Source organism: Carica papaya, chromosome 2 (genome assembly GCF_054855325.1).
Source record: "Carica papaya isolate Zhongbai chromosome 2, ASM5485532v1, whole genome shotgun sequence".
In the NCBI taxonomy this organism is placed as follows: domain Eukaryota; kingdom Viridiplantae; phylum Streptophyta; class Magnoliopsida; order Brassicales; family Caricaceae; genus Carica; species Carica papaya.
In genome coordinates, this window is record NC_142310.1 from 6,525,840 (window position 1) to 6,546,634 (window position 20,795).

A 20,795-nucleotide genomic window follows, 5' to 3' on the forward strand; every position below is an offset into this window, starting at 1 on the left:
TGCATTTGAAGTCATGGCCGAATGCCCATATGTGTGCATGGCCTTTTTTTGGGGATAGTTTTGACTTTGCGAGGGTGTGATATAGGCATATAATTTTTGTGGGTGTTGTAAGTTAGCTAGGAGTTTGTTGGGATGGCGGTGGCCTGTCTTCATTAACAATCTTTATTATCTTTTGGTCTAAATCTATTGATGTGTGCTTTTCTTAATTTTGTTGATTTACCCTCTTGTTTCCCTTTTCAGAAGGTAATTAAGGAAGTCCATATGTGTGGTTTCATCCTCTCTCAATGATATATATATATATATATATATATATAACAGCCAACAAATTAATATTCAATGAGATTGCATCTTTCTTTTTCTAAAAAAAAAAATACTTTTAACATATAAAACTTAGTTAAATTTTGTTCTTTGTTACAAATATAAAAATTATTTCAATTTATAATGCTAACATTTGGGTCCCTTAACAAGTTTGCTAAGAGTAAAAAGATTAAGATTTCACAAGCAATGCTTTCATGGGTCAATGAATTTAACCAGAAAATTAGCAAAGTTAGGTCTTGATTAGAGCTTTAGAGAAGCTGCATTTATTGTTGAGTTTTAGGTATTTTTTGGGGCATTCACATACCAAAACCAGAAATGCCAGCTCTCTTCTTTTCCACAATACAGCAAGTCAAGCTATTCACATGCTACATATACATATATGGGTGTATATACATGCATCTATATTAACCATTCTTTTACTCCTAAAGGAACAATGTTTATATTTATGTATTGAAATTCTTCACTTTTCAAGAAAGCATTTCAAAGTCTTTCTTTCTGTTTACACCCCCCCACCCTATTAGCAGTGTCTATCATTAAGAAACAGAAAGTGGGTGTTTGTATACTTTTCCTTGCCAACATCAAAGAAGTGGAAAAAGTTAAATTGGAGAAGAAATTAATAAACTTAATCCACGGATGCTATCACCTATAAATTTAACTCTTAAATCAATAACAATACCAATCTACCTTAGGGGATAAGTTATAAAAAAACAAAAATGATTAACCCATCTAATTTGTTGGGGTTAACTATATACGTATGTATCTATGTATGTGTGTGTGATTGTATATATATATATATATATGCACCTTACCCTTACGAATTAACTTGATTGTAGCTTTAAATTTAGATAAGGAGACTTCATGATATACGTGGTAGGAACCCATATGATTCCTATTCAAGAAAAACAATTACTCCTAACAAGAACAAATAGCATTTAATATTGAATCCAAAACTGTGAAAACAAATTAATTCAATGAGTTGCTTACATGAAAGCATTCCAACAATGGGTTTGCATTAATATCAATTCTATACATTTATAAATTATTTAATTTTATAAATTAATATGTCCTGTTTTTTTTTTTTTAATATAAACTTAATTATGATTGATGTATGTACATGTACATACATTTTATACTTTTTAAAAAAAAATATATATATATATATATATAACAATACAGAGATTATATATATTTATAATCATTGATGATGATTTTTAAAGGAGTAATTAAGTTTTTACAATTAAATAATATATGTATATGTATATCTATTAAGGAATTTTCTAGCATTATAGTGTGGTTTGGACAAGTCTAAAAACCCACAGTAGATCAACACCCAACCTAATTCTAGCATAAACCCCAAATTTAGTAACGTCTAACATTTTATCAAACAAAAACCCATTTCGCCACGTGTCCCCCTCCCTTTCTCTCTTCTAAGAAAAATGAAACGTATAGACAACAACATTAGCATTAGATGGTTTTAGGTCACCTTTCCTGTTCAAATTCCAAGTAAAAACCTAACACTAAATTTTAATATAAGAAAAGTAATAGTTGACAATATTTGACTTACCATTTTTAATCAAAATTAATTTGTATATATATATATATATATAATTTATTAAAAATACCAAATCCAACTATTCATAAACCTTTAGAAAAATGGAAATTCGTACCACACGAGAATTTATGTTATGATTCAGTTCATCCGTAATTTAAATTACGCACTAAAATAAAATTAAAAAATAAATAAATTGACTTGACTGTTAACCCACACACACACACGTACTTTTCTTCATTCACTATTTACTTCGTTAATCCTCAAAATTCCTTTATATATACAATTCACAACTTCCCCTTACTCTCCATATTCCTTAACCCCCACCACCTTCTTCTTCTTCTTCTTCTTCTTCTTCTTCTTCTTCTTCTTCTTCTTCTTCTTCTTCTTCTTCTTCCTCCTCCTCCTCCTCCTGAAACCCCGCTGTTTCTCCTCCTTCAACTCCTCCCTCCATTTCCCGCTAAATTACCAGCATAACGCATGCAACCCATACCCATTTACATACTCTGTTTTTCCTTCCGTAAATCTCTGTCAGATTGTTGTTCTCTGGTTTTTTAAGTTTAAAAACACCATTGAAATGTCTCGTGTCGGAGCAGACAACAGCACCGTATCTCCGGCGAGTAGAGACAGCAATGCCTCTTTGTTTCTTACGGGTAGAGAGCTCGACGAGCTGTCTTTCTCGTCGCCCACATTAGGCCAGCTGCTCAAACGAGTTGGAGATGCTCGGAAGGAAGCCGCCGGCGACGAGACACCTGTGCATGAGCACCAAATCGTTGACGTCGGCGACGTGGGTAGCCCAGACACAGTGTCGTTGCCGTTCGTGCTCTCGTTCAATAACCTGACGTACAAGGTCAAGGTCCGGCGGAAGCCGACGTTCGGAAAGCTGCGAACGGCTGCGGCGGCGACCGCGGTGGCGGACACGGTGGATCCTCGGGAGAGTCTTTTCACGGCGACAAAAACTCTTCTCAATGACATCTCGGGGGAAGCCCGGGACGGCGAGATACTTGCTGTGTTGGGCGCTAGTGGGTCGGGGAAGTCGACGTTGATCGACGCTTTGGCTAATCGGATTGCTAAAGGGAGCTTGAAAGGAATGGTGACGTTAAACGGCGAGGTTTTGGAGTCTCGGATGCTGAAAGTGATCTCTGCTTACGTCATGCAAGACGATCTCCTCTTCCCGATGTTGACGGTGGAGGAGACTCTCATGTTCGCCGCCGAGTTCCGCCTCCCTCGATCTCTCTCCAAATCCAAGAAGAGACTCCGAGTTCAGGCATTGATTGATCAGTTGGGTCTCCGAAACGCCGCCAAGACTGTAATCGGCGATGAAGGTCACAGGGGAGTCTCCGGCGGAGAACGCCGGCGAGTTTCAATCGGAATTGACATCATCCACGACCCGATTATTCTCTTCCTGGACGAACCCACTTCCGGTCTCGACTCAACCAGCGCTTACATGGTCGTCAAAGTGTTGCAGAGGATCGCACAGAGTGGAAGTATCGTCATCATGTCCGTTCACCAGCCGAGTTACCGCATTCTCGGTCTTCTCGATAGGCTTTTGTTTCTTTCCCGGGGACAGACCGTTTTCAGCGGTCCTCCGGCGAACTTAGTGCCGTTTTTCACCGAGTTCGGTCACCCAATTCCGGAAAACGACAACCGGACTGAGTTCGCATTAGACTTGATTCGAGATCTGGAGGGCTCCCCAGGAGGGACCAAGAGCTTGGTGGAGTTCAACAGAGCGTGGCAGCAGACTAAACACAATTCAAACTCGTATACTCACCAGCAAGGTCGATCGCTTAAAGAAGCCATAACCGCAAGCATTTCCAGAGGCAAGCTCGTCTCCGGCGCCACCAACGATACCAGTCCGTCCTCCATGGTTCCCACCTTCGCTAACCCATTTTGGACTGAAATCGCCGTTCTCTCCAAACGATCCATAACAAACTTCCGTCGAATGCCGGAGCTCTTCGGAATCCGATTAGGCGCCGTGATGGTCACCGGATTTATTCTCGCCACCGTGTTTTGGCAACTCGATAATTCCCCCAAAGGAGTTCAAGAGAGACTCGGATTCTTCGCTTTCGCCATGTCCACCACCTTCTACACCTGCGCAGACGCCCTCCCTGTCTTCCTCCAAGAACGCTATATTTTCATGAGAGAAACGGCTCATAATGCTTATCGGAGATCCTCCTACGTTTTATCTCACTCATTAGTTGTATTGCCAACTCTGTTTCTTCTCGCTTTAGCCTTCGCCGCCACCACTTTCTTCGCCGTCGGCCTCGACGGCGGCATTACCGGGTTCTTCTTCTACTTCCTCATCATCGTCGCTTCCTTCTGGGCAGGAAGCTCCTTCGTCACCTTCCTCTCGGGTGTCGTCCCTCACGTCATGCTCGGCTACACCATTGTCGTCGCCATCTTAGCTTACTTCCTCCTCTTCAGCGGCTTCTTCATCAACCGCGATAGAATTCCCGACTACTGGATCTGGTTCCACTACCTCTCACTGGTAAAATACCCATATGAAGCAGTGTTGCAGAACGAGTTTCAGAACCCAACAAAGTGCTTCATCAGAGGGATTCAGATCTTCGACAACACGCCGCTCGGAGCCGTGCCGACGGCAATGAAAAAGACGTTGTTGCAGTCGCTGAGCAGGACGTTAGGGATGAAGATAACGAGCTCGACGTGCTTGACCACAGGAGCTGATATACTGCAGCAGCAGGGGATCACAGACTTGAACAAATGGTATTGCTTGCTGGTTACTGTAGCCTGGGGTTTTCTGTTTAGGATTCTGTTTTACTTCGCTTTATTACTGGGCAGTAAAAATAAAAGAAGGTGAAAAAGAGTAAAAATGGTGAAAAAGATATTGGTGATGGGTTTGGTTTGGTGCAGGGAAAGTGGAGGGTGATTATAAATTTTTTTTTTTTTTTTCTTTTATGGAAATTATTATTTTTTCATTTTATTTTGAAAATTTGAATGTTGGGTAAAATAGTAAATTTAAGGTTGATAATTATGTAAAACTGTTTCATATATATATATATATATATATTAATAAAATTATTACAATCTTCCATTTCGATTCCTACGAATCGTAACATAGTTCCCCATTCACCAGCAAATTCATATGAATTAATTAATAAAATATAGTGTCATTGTGTAAGTAATGATAACTAAAGTGACATTTATAAATTATTTATGTATGCATGCATCATCTTCTTCTTCCTCCTCCGACCATGACCATCCCAGTACATATATACACACATACATATATATATATATGGGTGTGTGCAGGCTTCTGTGTGTTTCAATTAAGGCTAGAAGCCAAACTTGTGAAGGAAGATACAAGCTATTTCCAAATTAATATTATTCAATGATTTGAAAAAGGATATGGAAATAACGAAGTAAATATGTATGACTTTATGGTATATATACATATATATATATATATAATATTTACATGCATGAAATGTAATGGACTTCTAATAACAGACTTCCAAAACTAGTAAAACTAAAAATTAAACAAAAAAAAATTAGAGTTAGGAGTAAGCTGGTAACCTACAAGTAAGCTTGACTTGGGTGTAACAACCTAGAACTTATACATACGTACATATACATATACATATATATATATATATATAACTTTTAAATATCTTTTAAATTTTAGAAAATCATTTATTATATACATTCTGAAATTTGGTAGCCTAATTTATTTGTATGCAGTGAAATTCTGACAGTACCTAAAACTATTTAATTACCATCACTACGTACTGAGTAAAAAGAATGTCGGTGTAGTTGCTAAAAATATTTATTGATGCAATTTGACGGTGGTTTAATAGATAATATTATTTAAATTTACAGCACTAATTATAAATATTTAATTTTATTAACAATTTAAAGAAAAAATTAATATTGTGAGTTTGGATTTTATAATAAGACGATTGTAATTAATTTATTATCAATTAATCATAAGGTTTCAATATTATCTTAAGTATTATTTTTTAAACTATATGATTAATATGGTTTTATAAATTTAAAAATGAATAATTGAAAAAGGGAGATACTAATTTCTTAATTATTAATAATTAAACTTGGTCGTCACGATGAATACATGCAAACAATATATAATAAATCAACTACATACGAATGTCAAATTAATGAGTGCAGAGATTTCATGCACGCGTAACTCATGAAATGATTTTCAAGTCGTACTTTTGGAATTCTTATACACACACATGTACGTATACATATGTGTGTATGAGATTAATGAAGCTGTAATTTACACACACAAAAAATATCATCTTAATCCAAATTGCAAACAAACAAACAAACATGATTACCAACTTGTATAAAAAGTCAGGCAAAACGTGGAAATCTAATTGATTGACTTAAAAACTAGTTCGTTCAATTTTCTTCTCCCAAAATTTGGTAACGACTTTTAGTATTTATTTAGTCTTTAATTTGATCGGACTTAACAGTTTAATTTCGTTTTAATTATTAATTATTAATTGTTTTATATAATTTTAATTACTATCAACATCGAAAAGTAGCTGTTGTCAGTAACGAAATAAAGCCCAATACAATTGCGTATGGGCCCAGCCCAACAGACAATACAACCTCCGCGTCCCCTTGTCATTAGGTTTGCTCATTTCAGCCCCAAACCAACAATTTTAATTGAAATAAATAAATAGCGACACCAAAAATATGAGCCAGAATTTAAAAGAAAAAATCTGATTGGTCTAAATTAATTTATATATATAATTTTTAAAAAATTATTTCTTATCCAAAACAAACGAACACGCAGAGACGGAGAAAGGGAGAGGACTAGAAGAAGAAGAAGAAGAAGCTAACAACCATGGCGATAATATCCTTACAACTCGCAAACCCATTTCCCTCACCACGAGCGTTTCCCTCAAACAAGCTCCACGTGCCAAAACCCTCAACTGTTCGGGCAACCGACTCGGAGACCACCGAAGAACCGAAACAGGACAAAGAAGGCTCTCAGCCCGAGTCGGACGCCTTCTTCGAGGACCGACTTTCCCAGGTCCGACTCCGTTACCGCAGCGGAACAGGGAAGAAAGCGGAGATCCGAAAATCCAAAAAGGGTGGATCGACCGGATCGTCCCGATCAGGGTCGGTGTATTTGCCTCCGGTGTCACTGAAGGAGGCCGTGTCGGGCGGGTTGAAGGTGGATTTCGGGTTCAGCCCGTACAGCGAGAGGATAAACGGGCGGATAGCGATTCTTGGGTTAACGGCATTGCTGCTGGTGGAGCTGGCGACGGGAAAGAGTGTGATAAATTATCACACGCCTGCAATAGTGTTGATTCAGGTGTATTTTGTAGCGGCGGTTTCGGCTTTGTACGTGAAATATGAGAAAGAGAAAGTGAGTGTATGGCCTCAGTCTGCTGCAAAGGAATAAGAGATGAAAATAGAGAAATTCATACAATTTGTTCAAGGTGTATTTAAATCTATATTTTGTTCAAGTTGTTAGTCATTTTTTGTGTTTGGTAATATAGGGCTGCTCACTAACTGTTAATTCTATGGGTTTTCTCTACTTCTTTGAAATTTGATCCTTTTTGTGAATTACATTTTGATATTATTGTAATTTAAAATTACTTATTTTTTCAGTATTTTAATACTTTGTTAATTTTCTAAAATAATTTTGAACTGAAATGATCTTACAATGTTAATAAAAACAAATAATCCACATAACGCTATTAAACTACAGTTTACCATTAAGCAACTCATCCTCGGTTGGTTGCTTATTGTCTCCCATCTCTACATAAAAGGATGGAAGTTCAAAAATTATGATCCCCTTTTCGGGGGCTACCAAATATATATATATATACACACACACACACATTTAATTCTACCTACCAATACCACCAATTTCATAACTAGAAAAGCATAATCCAAAATTCAAACCCATAACTTCAAAAAGAACGAGAACATCAACCATTCAATCAGACTCGATTTGTACAAGTTATTCATAGCAATTTATATCTTTAGCATTCCTCATACCCACTACAGAGCACTGGGTTCCCTAAAGAGTTTTTTTGAGTTTTCAGATACCAAAGTAATTGAATAAATTAGAACATGCACATTTTTTCCCATCAAGCATCTAAAGTTAATTTTGCTTATTTCCTTTTCCTGATCAAGTACATTTATGTTCCGTCTTCACCAAAAAGAATCAATGGTGTTCAAGATTCTCTAAAAAAAGTAAACTATAAATCTAAACATAGCAATGCTTTTAGCTTGGGGCTCCTCTACACCATCCCACGAACAGCGTTTGTTTCCTGGTTTAATTTTTGTACACCTGCAAGCTACCCTCCCTAAGGCGATACACAACCCACGCCAGCAGATTCAATCTTCCTCCAAATTCTCGGTCAGTCCAGAAAATATGTTTCTCTTCATTGTTGTACATCAGATCTATGGAAATGGAACAAGTTTCCATTTTCTTCTTTCTAATGCTTTCAGTTTCAGATACAGTAGCTAAAGTACAACAGACAAAATGGCTATGATGATGTTCTTGTAAAAAAATCATTAACCGCAAGATTGGCATCTCCATGGGCTACAGCATCTTCGGGCTCTGGCATGCAGAGACTAGAAGAAGAAGTCTGCAAATAAAAAAACTTTACTAAGATTTACAATTAAACCAATTATAAGCATGAAGTCGAGAGCTAGAAACTCCTAATTAGGTGCCTGCTATAGACGACTTTTCCCCCCTTATCAAGAGACAGAGTCCCTTACCAGGCCATAATACCATCCATGGAGGGCAATTCTCCTTCAGACTTTCTCAAAGAGATTAGCCTATAATGTTAATTTTTTTTATTATTTGACATGTATTGAATTATTATTTAAGACCTATTCACATGAACAATGAAATCAATTGTAATTACATCCAACCCTTGAATACTTCAATTTACCCTAAAAACAATTATATCCAAAGATGGAGACTATCGGGCAGCATCATTTCTAGAACATAGCTAGAAGAAGGTTAAGCATACCTTTGCATCAAGCTGCATATCTCCATTGTTATCTGCAATAAGGCATGCACCATGTGCCTTTAACCATTCCACACACTCCTCAAATCCATCCAAGTCCTTCTCATCCTTTCCTTCCTTTGAAGGTGTGCCCTCTGTGAAGCCCAGAACTTGTGCAATATATGAAACCGATAGCGTAGGACGATAAGACCTAGACATGCAATTTAAAGCCTTATAACGCATCTTTTCAACATAAAGATCTGCATAAGAAGAAAGGAATTCATCAGCCTAACCCATTTAATTTCTGGTATCTAAACTTTATAATGAAGATGAAAGATATGTATGAGATGACTTTCACTAGATATTCTCACCCATAAGGCAACTACTCAAGTTTGGAGCTGTCTTGTATAGTCTGAAGAACATCACATAATTTCCTGAAGTGACAGCACTACGAACTGCAAGTGCATGTTTAATGACTTCATTCTTTTTTGCTTCTTTAGATAACCTAGTAAGAAAAGAGCATATTCAAGGCAGTAAGAGAAGGCTAGAGGAGAAATATCACTCAACTAATCAGACTTCAAATATGCAGTTAGAGATATTTTTTTTCAGATAAAAATATGTAGTTAGAGATCAATTACAATTCTTCACAGCCATCCAAACTCTGTTAAGAATATTAACATTCACAAGTTACACAATGTCAGTAATTTCACCAAGTTGTTCCAGGAACTTATTTTTCTTCTTTCTTTTTTCCTCCTTTTCAGGAAAGGAGGTGGTGAAGAAGCCTTAGGCTGGGAAGAAGGAATTCCATAACGAGCGTCAGACTAGTATTTGTAGAATCAAAACAGAAGAATTTTTGTGCATACATTATTCCAATTCCTGAATCATTATAATAAACCATGGTTTATTTCAAAAAAAAAAAAATTTAATCAACCATGATATGCATCAAGCTCTACCATAGTTAATTACTTACCCTGCCATTGATGAAGAGAGATCTCTATTATTATTAGAGTGCAAAATGACACAAAGTAAGTTGTAAGCAGAGAACTCCCTGCGGCATCCCTCAATACCTTCAGCATAAAGGCTTTTCAACTGTGACTGGCACTGAATTCAAACACAAAATCATTAGATAACTTTTTTCGAAAATCAGTGGCTTTAAGAACAACATTGACTGCATTCCAAAATAATTATCAAACACTGTTGCAGCATGGTTTAGTTATAGCTTTCAAGATGCTGAAAGCAGACCAAATTTATATAAAACATAATTTCAAGCTGAAATCCTGAAAAAAGTTTTAGCTCATGGACACAAAACAGAGAGGCTGAGGTCAATGAACAAAAATTCCAGTAAGAACAAACCATAGATTTGAGTGAAAAGAGAAAATATATAAGCATGAACCAGAGCACAGACATTTCTAAATGAAATTTAATTCCTGAGAATCAAGAGAATTAAAAAAACATAACTCTTTTCCCATCAAAGAAAATGATTTTGCTGTATGACACACGTCATATTGAATTTCAACACCAATCTTCAAATATGAAAGTTGCATATCATCATATCCCAATCTCCTAATGAAGAAAAGATCTCAAATATCCAAGGCATTTTAATTCCAGAAATATTAATTTTGGAGATAATTTAGCTCCAGAAATATTTCCAAATAGTTAGTATGAAACTGGCTATGATGGTTGACAAGTAAATTGATCAGGAATGCTATACATTGATAAGCCTGAATCAACTCAATCAACATTATTTTTTCAAGTTTCTCTTCGTATTTTCCACTTCTCTCTTGTTTTTTTTTTGTCTCCTCTGTGTGTCTGGCAACAAGCCTATTGACCAATACAGATATGCACTCTTGGCACAGGCAATATATCACTTTCAAAATGATAATGAGGCAACTAATTACCTAAAAGATAAGGTTCCTTCAACTAAAGAATTAAATCTAGTCCCAGACAAAGCATGAAAAAAATGTTATAATGTCATCGACTTCCTAGATACACTCCACTACAAGTGATAATTCAGGAAAGAAAAACGGTTTTCAAGCACAGCAATAATGCCACTAACCTGATTATACTCCGGCAAGTCCCCAGCTTCAAGGGCCAATCGAGCATGAGTTTCATAAACCTGAAATGAACAAGAACATAAACACAATAGAGATTTTAGCCCAGAAAATTATAGATTTCATAAAACCAATACAATGTTCTCATATATACCTTAACTGTTAGCTGGTTATGTATTCGTTGTACTGTTAGATCTTGGCGAATAGACTTCAGCTGATCACATTTGTAAAGATAATTCTTCTGAGAATTTTGGACCATAAGCAGAGCTTTTTCCAGAACTTCCTCAGGCCTTACCTGCAAAGAAATAAAAATAGGACTCAAATTAATTGCATTTTGTAAACAATATTGGCCGTCCCTAATCTACTTCTGATGTTCCTGACTAAGACTGCTTCAGAAAATAAAATGAAAAATTGAGACTGATAATTACGGAGGAAGGATCAGGAGCAGAAGTAAGACGCAGATAACGTTTCTCAAGTTCCTGACAGGTTCCCTTAACAGTTAATGCATCCCAATCAATGTCCTCAACAGCCTGACTGCCACAATTGTCAAAGTTTTTGCTAAGCACCAAGGCACTTGCCCTTCTCACATACACGTTTCCAGCCCTAGCATTCTTTGTTTTGAAGACATTACTTTCTGCTCGATGCCCCTGACCTTTTTCAAAACGTTTTGAGCGATTTTCTCGTCTCTTTTTTTCCTCTGGTGAATTAGCAAGTGCCATTGCACCAGAATAATATGCTGTTAAACTTTGCTCCTTATCACTATCACTTGATGCATCAGCATTATCAGTAGCATTTAGACCATTAGTCACACGCTGTCTCTTAACTGGCCGCTGAACATTCTTATTTGCAGGTTTCTGCTCTGATAAAGGAGATTGCAAAGTACTCAAACTGTTCATCTTTCCCTCTGAATTTGCTAGAGGCTGCACAAATTTTAATTTAGGCATATGTATAAATATGAGGAGTGAAAAAGTTTAAGAAGAAAAAAATTAAATGAAAAAGAGAGAACAAATTAAATGCATTCCTTCTTTAACATATAGTTCTGACAAAGAGAAAAGAGATAGGGAGTCCTCAATTCCATTTATACAGTAGCGAGGAAATATAATAAATGCGCAAAAGACAACAGAAATAAATGAGGAAGACCTTTCTGTCCTTTTCATTGAGATGAAGCCAGCCGCTAAACTTTGCTGTATTGCTACCAACTGGAGGCAATTTATCAATAGATTTTTCCTCTGGTAGAGGTTCCCACCTACTCTTGGATCGTCTACTAGGACTTTTCTTGAACTTCGATAATGCAGAAACAGGGGTTGAACTCTGCATACTGCAGGAAAGGAAAAAAAAAAGATAAAACTTGTAATGAATAACATATCTAACATCCATGTATTTCAAAAAAAACATATCTACGATCCATAGAGTTGAAATAAATAATTTATCTTACAACAATTAGAAAAGGTCAAGGAGGGTGAAAAGAAAACTGGAAAAAGAAATAGAGGAAGTTGCATACTCATCATGGACTGACTCAACATTAAGTAATGGAAAGAGAGGCTCAATATCCCAGTCTCGGGTGTGTAATGTATTGTCTGCAGTTGCCTTGGTAATTATCTGTCACAAAACAGGAAGAAAGCTTATTATCATCAAGTATGGATAGAATCTTGATATGATGCCATTTGGAAACAAAGCAGATAACTTCCAAGAGAAGCAGAAATCATTCAGTTGTCATTATATGCATCAAAATTGCTGTCAGAAAATTTCAATAAAAAAACAAGCATCAAACAGATGTTATAATTTGTTGGAAGAAAAATATTTGACTGAATAAAGTTTCAAAAGCTCCTTTGGCGATAGCCTTCTCACTGGTATTCCATCTCAGTTTCATAAAGCATATAAGTATTGACCATCCTAAGAAAACTACTTGACACTGAAGCAGACAAATCGCATGACTTTAGACATGAATTAACATCAAAACAATGTAACTTACCTCCTTCAAGGCAGCCTGACATCCTGCTTTTTGTCTGTCATCTTTACATCGAGCCAAGGCTCTCTCAACATACCCTCTCAGTGATTTAGGGAACATACCGGGCTGCAGGAAAAACATCGAAAACTATATGAATAAATCACCAAACAAGCTTTACGGCAAAAATATGAATGGAACTGTGTAAGTTACATATGAGAAAACAATATTAAAATCAAAAACAAATTATATGAATGCAAAGCTCCTATAGTAAGAGATTTTACTAACTTCTAACAAGCAACGCGAGCAGGACACAACTTCGATATGTGGACACAATGCATGGACTAAATTGCCTAATTCACCATTATACAAGATGTAACAATTCTCAGCCCCAAAAGTACCAGTTCTAAGTTAAAATTTCCTAGACATACTACATGTCATCCTTTACTCATGACATGCACATTTTGTAAAACACACATGACAAATGACATATCAGTATATGGTGGTCAAGCTGCACATTCTTATGCAAACAAAACAATTTAATCAACTCAACAATTTGACGAAGGTTGGATGTTAATATGGTGGGTGTTTCACAACTTAGTTGCCAATACTCAAGAACCAGCCCTATAAATAATCAGAAAGCATAATTTTGTAGAAGCAAGTGAACAACACACACTGGAGCTTACCTTAAGGATGGAATCTGCTGTATGGTCAGTAGGTTTTGGCAACGAAACACTGATATATGCAGGTTTCGCTGTTGCAACAGGTGGAGTGCTATCCTTTTCGGATTTTGGCAAACCCACAGGCAAATGCGAAGCAATTCTAGGATTTGTTGGAATCTGCAGTTTGCTTGCTCTTCGTGTATCTAATGATGAAACTGTTTGAACAGGCTGTTGATAATTCTGGGATACCTGATGTACTACAGAACTATGAGAATTTGGTCCTTGAGGCAATGCAGCTTGCTGCTGTTCCTGAAAGTTATCATAAGAAGTTTTCTGATCCAAAGGCTTTTGGTAATGTGGTTGTATAGGACTAGGATGGTGATTTTGATAACTTGGAGCACTATGTTTCCAGTAGTTATCATGAGCACTGCTAACAGTTGCACCCGGCTGGCAAGAAGGGAAGAAAATTTGGTAATTTTTAAATAAATAAAAACATAGTTAACAACAGGTTCAAACATTAAAAAAAAAAATAGATAAAGTAATTTAGAAAAACTACTACAGACCAAGTAATTTAGAATTATATCTATAACTCACAGTTAAATAACAGGATCAAGCACCAAATGCAAGAACTAGACAACTACTAGAGACCAAGTAATGTGGAAGTATACTTATAAACAAACATTTATTCGTTCCCAGAAAATACATATTACAGCAATTGCCATTGACATATTAATTTCCTTGCATCTGTGAGCATATGCACATCGTCACCCTTTCCAACAAATCAGGTTCACCCAGCACAAAAAGAAATGGACCTTTGATATATCTTACTTTTTGATTAAATGAGAACAGCTTTTTAGTCTATTGTGATGCCAATTTTGTTAACATATGATATGGGATATGACCTTCAAGCATGACCACTGAAAAGCTGTCTGCATACTAGAATATGTTAGCAGATTCAGATGTGTACAGATAATCAAAGTTAAGGACATGTGCAGGTCCTTAAATTTCCTAGAACCCAGTCAGTAAACCTTTCACAGAGTCTGAAATCTTTTCAAGTTTCATCTACTTGAATACCAAGGATTTTTACTTGGAAAAAAGTACAGATATTAGAAAGTATTGGCCTACTGGTTTGATCCCAGTAGCCTCTTCTCTTGATTTAGCCACTCAGAAAAGCTAGTTTTCTGATTATAGTTGAAACAAGGAATAAAAAGAATTGAATTGGAGTAAATAATAAAAGGATAAGCAGGTAAAACAAAGAATCAGACTTCCGCAAATAAATAGGGGACAGTCAAGTCAAACATTGCATAGACCCAAGCAAACACTTCGCTTCCTCCCGTGCAAAATGCATGAAAAGAAAATCCAAACCTGCGACGAAGGCATTTGGGATGAAGTTGAATCCGGCCTCCATGAATGAATGAAAGATGGGACATTTTGACTGTTTGAAGATGAAATGCCACCAGTAGCACCAGCTACAGGACAAACCTGATTAGAAGTACTGGCAACAGAAAAGTTTTCTGTCCCGGGGGCACAACTAACTTCTGTTTGACTATAATAATCCGCCCATTGCTTGTAGCTTTGTTGATAATGCAGTGATGGAGCTGTCACAGTACTAGAACTGTAAGCAGCAGTTGTGTCTGTTGGGTAATTTGAATATGGATGTCCGGTATAATTTGCATAATTTCCTTCATTCCACGAACTAGTTTGATTACTGTAACCGCTACTCGGGTAACCTCCAGCAGTCTGATAATCACCAGGATTGTAGTAAGTGCTTGAATAACTTGCAGGCCCAGCATAAGACCCTGCATTCTGAAATGAGGAAAGAGGCTGATAAGGAGCACCTGTATTTTGATATGCTCCTACGGGCTGAGGATATGAATGGTTAGGTTGCTGCTGCTGATAGCCATTATAGTAACCTGGGTATCCTGTGCTTCCGTAGCCATACGGATCAGTAGAACTTGGATATGATGCATAGCCACTGTAATCTTGTGCCACATTTGCTGTTCCTAAAGATGGCGTGCTAGCAAAGGATGTTGCATTAACTCCATCTTGAGGAGCTCTCGTGGTCGGTTCAGTATAGTGTTCATGGTGATAACTTGAGTTTGAAACATTTCCATTTTCTATCGGGCGACTATCTACCCTATTCATGGTCCATGAAGCAACATCAGACCCAGTTGCCAAGGGAAGATATGAAGATGTCTGGACTTGGTTTGCGTCGACAACATATCGATTCTGGGGAAAAGAAAAGGGAAATAAAGATCAATTACATCGCTAAACTTGTCATCCAAAAACTGCCAAAAAAATGAGAAATGCAATTAGATCTGAGAAAGAAAAGTGTTTTTTATGCAAGAAAAAATATGAATAGAGTTCAATCCTCTGCGAGCCATAAACTAAACAGAGGAATTTTCGTGGAAGTTAATGCTATTCACCTAAGTCGAAAATTATAGCAGAATATGCTCCAACTACAATCATCTCCACAAACAAAGTAACAAATCCTCCACCAAAGGAAAATTTATTGTAACAAAAAAGCATTGGCGTAACTTCGGCTAGACAATCAAAAACAGTAATGAAAAAGCTGATAAAGTAAACTAGATTACCTCGATGGATTTCGGGTCCACCGTAGCTACCGTCTGTGTATTTCCTCCTTGATTCATCATCATCTCAACAGCATCCTAATGCACCCAACCAACAAAAAATTAGCAACTAAACGTATCCATTTAATCAAATCAGTTATTTAAAAAAGTAAATAATAAAAAAGTAAACATGTCCATTAAAATAACAAAAACCCGCAAAACCCTAACCAAAACAAGCGAGACTAAGCAGTATTTTTACCTTCACAAAAATCGACCTCCGAAACCCGGTAACTGTTTGGACTCGAGTCGGAATTATCGAATGGTGATACAAAAATAAATTGGAGATCAGGAACCAGAAAAGAAAAATAGATACAAAATAGACCAAAAAAAAAAACAACAAAATCAAACCAAAAACAAGTTATCAATTATTGTATAATAGAATCACAAGGGAAGACACGAAGAGAAACAAAAAATCGCAAGAAATATATGAGAACTGAAAAAGGAGGAGGAGACAGAGTTAATCAAGGATTGAATTTTTGGGGGGTTTCTGTTGGGTCGTGTTTAGACATTGAAGGGAATGAAAAGATTGGCGGCATGGCAATTGGAAAGAGGGATATTTAGATGGGAGGATTTAGAGACATGTTTGGATTTGTCAATTGCTTCTTTTATAGGTTTTTTTTTTTTTTTTTTTTTCTTTAGCACAGATGAAATATTTCAATAATTTATATTTTATTTTTTAAACATTTTTCATAATAAGATTATAGTTTATATACTTATACAAATTTTATTTTGGTTCAAAATATCAACCTTTTAAAATATAAAAAAAATATTTAAATCCAATCTCACTTATTTTTTCAATTAAAGTTTCGAAGATAATAAACTTTAAACGAATTTAACGAATTTAGAACAAAAGTTAACTGAATATGGCGCATAATACCAACAAATTTTTAAAATTTTTAACGATAAAATTTTCATTCGCGCAAAATAAATATTTAATATTTCGTACTCTTTCTATAAAAAAATTAGTTTAAAATAATAAATAACGATCTTATAAAGAATAAAATTTTAATATTATCACGTAAGAAATTTAAACTTGTCATATAAATATTTTAAAAAAAAATATCATATTAGGGATTAAAATAAAGGGTAAGTTCCATAATTGAGTCAAAAATCATTTATTACGTCAATAGTAAATTAAAATCAACATGTATTTTGATATATTCGGGAATAAAGAACTTTTTATTGGGCCTTTGTTATGAGTCACGTTTTAATGGGTCAGTCAAAGTTCAAACGGAGCCCAAGAGAAACAAAATCGGCGGATCATGGAAAAATTTCACTTTTTACTATTTACTCATTACTACTAGTAAATTTTAATTTTTTTTTTTTTTTTTACTGTTACAGGTTAATTAGCACATAGTAATGATTCAAGTGTTTATCTTGTTAGAGTGGTTTAGTCATTATTTTATTATTGAATCATTCTCTTTTGCTGAAAAATAAATTATTACTGAGTTGAATTATGGGTAATTTATTTAGTATTTACAAGAAATGTGATAATTACAAATTAATTTCAACTTAATTCATAACTTCGAAAGAAATGTCTAAATTAACACTCTAATTCAAATAAATAAACTAATAATATACATAATAAAGTTTTTTATAAAACATGATCTAATATTTTTTACAAAATAATACATGAAAATTTTTACTAAAAATAAAATACTGAAATATTTATAAAAAAATATAGAAAATATTGGCCTGAATTTAGAGTAAACTTTTTTAATTGTAGTTCTTCAAATTTGGTCAAAATTTATTAATTTTTTAAAAGATTGCATTGTGTTTTTCAGATGAATCTTCTTTATTTTTTTGTATATTTTCTTAGAAAAAAGGTTGACTTGTATTGAATAGTAATTTTAATAATTTATTTGACTGAGTTATTGTATAAGTTAAAAACACATGAACTAGTTCTAAATTTAAAAAAAAAATAATAATAATTTAATTATAATTATCTCAAAAACACAATTCCAACAATTTATTTGTAAATTTTTAAACTATAACGACTTCGGATTTCAAATAAAATAAATCGTAAATTAAGTGCAGAAACGAAATAATTAGTTAAAATTTACATTTTTTACACAATAATTTAAAGTATCAAATAGTGTTATGGGAATTATTCTTTTTAAAGGAAATTCAAAAATTAAGAAAATTAACGAAAAATAAATAAAACTGATATCTTACTCGCAATTCTCTTGTGGATCAGTCTCTAGATCCTGGTTCTCTTAACCTGATATGATTAAATAAGGAATAAGTTACACTACCCCAGTAAGAATATCACACTACTCACCGACATAGAAATAAAAGTTGGTAGAAAAATAAAAAACAACTAACGGAGCTCTTAATTAAATAAATTCATTTATCATAAACAAAATATTTTACATCTACTTACCGTAGTAAAATTTACAAAACAACTTATATAGACAATAATATTACACAGATCATGATTTTCATATGTAATTGATTTGAACAACCATTTTATCAGCCTACTGGTATACATGGGGGTTCATAGGGATATCCTCACAACGCGTGAACCTTTTTCTTTAACATTTCAAATTAACGGATTGTCCTCATATCTCGTCCGATATGAGGGTCAAACTACTAAACCTCAATACCTTGTCCAGTATGAGGGTGAAACGGGTCGCTCCCATATCCCATCCGGTATGAACATCAAATTACCAAACCTCGATATCCCGTCTGGTATAAGGCAACGTTCACGGTAGGGTTTCTTATGTACCCGGTCCGTCCACCATCTTCCAGGATATCTAGTAAGGCTACCGTTTCATCCATTCACTTAATCATGCATTTTTTTTTATTTTTCTTTAATCTCCATTATTTCCTAATTCAACCGTAAATACATAAAACGACCAATATATACATTTCAAACTATAGAATCGATCAATAAAGTACTATCATGCATTTAAACTGTAGAAACAATTAACAGAAATAATAATAGATAATTTTCAGTTCTTGCTCAATTAATAACTAGTAATTAATTATATATATTTTCTAATTTGTACAAAACACTGTATTATTGTTAATTTGACTTCAATTCGATAACAGAGAGTAGGGTGACAGATTCTTACTCAATTCGATGCCCGAAAGCGAACTTGTTGGCTGTGCCTACCAGCGGTCCTCGGATTCCCTTATTTTTTTTTCGGGGATTAAAACGCACTATAAGTACCTATAGATATCCCCAAAAAACTCAAAAACAGTGTTAGGATCCCTTTTTGGCCAATTTTGAAATTCTAGCACGGTGACTCCGTCATGCTCCGACGGCACCTAATGCGGCAGTCTGCCTCGGGTTGGCTATTTTCGGCCATTTTTGGCTGAATTCGGCCGATTTTGCATCAATCCTTGTAAAAAAATACGTTAAGGGATCTCAGTGGGCCCAAAAAATTGAAAAACTGAAACTCACCTGCCACGGGGCTCTCCGGTACGGCGGCTCCGCCAACTCACTTTTGTCGTTGAGTGTTTTGCTTCGGTCAACCTGTAGAGAAAGAAACGGTGATTACAATGGTAGAAAAATTTCGTAGAATAGGAATCGAGAAGGGCCTCATTAGAGGTGATTTTTGAAATTTCCTATGGTGGTACCGCCGGACTTTGCCTGTGATTTTCGACTAATCCGCTAGTCTTTTGGCTCCGATTTGGTCATGGGAGTATTTAAAATAGAATTCCGAGCAAAGGAAAAAATGTTTACCTCTTTTGGCGGTCGAAAGTGACTCCGGCACGGCGACAGGTAGCGGCGGCTCTTCTTCCTGGCGGCTAGGGTTAGGGTTTGGTGTGAGAGGGTTATTTATATTCATTCTCTTTTAATCTGGACAGTCCATCACGTTTGATTTATATTGTCCGATCGCGATTAAATAGGAAGTAGATCTAGACCGTTGATCATGTTTAAATCTGATCGTCCGATCGCGTCTTGGGAGTGCACGCATCTGGCTCGATCGTGTGTGCGGGAGCGGATCTGGGCCGTTTGATCATGGGCACGCGGATTGCCCGCATGGCACCGCGTCAGTATACATTGCCATGTAGTGCGTTCTAGTTTGTCGAAGCTACCGACTAAGTATCTTATGTAGCACAACTTTCTTAAATTATATTTTGACCCCTTATTTTTTATTTCTTTTTCAATAATACTCCCATAACCTAAAATTTCACCCTTTTTTTCTAAAATTATTTTCAATTTCATCATCCTTCAAATTTCTTTCATTTTTACACTAAATTAAAATTAAAAAATTTAAAAATTAGATTACAAATTAATTTAAATTTCACAAAAAATTATTTTAGGTATTACAATTCTCTCCCCCCTAAAAGAAATTTGGTCTCTCAAATTTATCTCTCTCACTCTCAATCAAACAGTTGGGGATATTGGACTTTGAAGTCTAATTCTAGCTCTCATGTGGCCTCTCTCAGTGTGTGATTCTGCCATAGGACATTAACAAATAAAATTTTTCAGTTGCGGAGTAATCTGCTCCTTCGGTCCACAATACCGACTGGTACTTCCTTGTAGGACAGATCCTCCTGGAGTGAAAGAGGCTAGGGGTCCGGATTGTACTTACGTAGCATAGATACATGAAACACATTATGTACCCCTGAAAATTCTGGAGGCAATACCAGTTTGTAGGCGGCGGTACCAATTCTGTTTAAGGTTTCAAATTGTATAATAAATTGGGGATTTAGTTTTTTCATCTTG

General features: G+C 35.6%; 3 protein-coding genes across 4 annotated transcripts; 2 read left to right on the top strand and 1 right to left on the bottom strand.

Moving 5' to 3' along the window:
* Nucleotides 1-2,100: 2,100 nt before the first annotated feature.
* LOC110824277 (ABC transporter G family member 6-like) lies at nucleotides 2,101-4,835 on the top strand. The gene has a single exon (XM_022054861.2). The coding sequence runs from the start codon at nucleotides 2,445-2,447 to the stop codon at nucleotides 4,683-4,685; it is 2,241 nt and encodes a 746-aa protein (XP_021910553.1). The 5' UTR covers nucleotides 2,101-2,444; the 3' UTR covers nucleotides 4,686-4,835.
* A 1,775-nt stretch (nucleotides 4,836-6,610) lies between these two features.
* LOC110824159 (FKBP-type peptidyl-prolyl cis-trans isomerase) lies at nucleotides 6,611-7,473 on the top strand. The gene has a single exon (XM_022054718.2). It carries the CDS (start codon nucleotides 6,699-6,701, stop codon nucleotides 7,260-7,262), a length of 564 nt encoding a protein of 187 aa, XP_021910410.1. The 5' UTR covers nucleotides 6,611-6,698; the 3' UTR covers nucleotides 7,263-7,473.
* A 492-nt stretch (nucleotides 7,474-7,965) lies between these two features.
* Nucleotides 7,966-16,699, bottom strand: SAC3A (SAC3/GANP/Nin1/mts3/eIF-3 p25 family). 2 transcript variants are annotated; one of them, XM_022054548.2, is made up of 14 exons: nucleotides 16,314-16,699; nucleotides 16,079-16,153; nucleotides 14,850-15,713; nucleotides 13,509-13,793; nucleotides 12,850-12,951; nucleotides 12,379-12,476; nucleotides 12,018-12,195; nucleotides 11,306-11,797; nucleotides 11,032-11,172; nucleotides 10,883-10,942; nucleotides 9,797-9,927; nucleotides 9,198-9,331; nucleotides 8,851-9,086; nucleotides 7,966-8,460 (listed from the first exon to the last, which is right to left on the bottom strand). In XM_022054548.2, the coding sequence occupies exons 2-14, from the start codon at nucleotides 16,139-16,141 to the stop codon at nucleotides 8,359-8,361; spliced, it is 2,886 nt and encodes a 961-aa protein (XP_021910240.2). In that variant the 5' UTR covers nucleotides 16,142-16,153; nucleotides 16,314-16,699; the 3' UTR covers nucleotides 7,966-8,358. The 2 variants fall into 2 exon arrangements, with proteins under 2 accessions (XP_021910240.2, XP_021910239.2); XM_022054547.2 differs by having other exon boundaries at nucleotides 13,509-13,931.
* Between the last annotated feature and the right edge of the window lie 4,096 nt (nucleotides 16,700-20,795).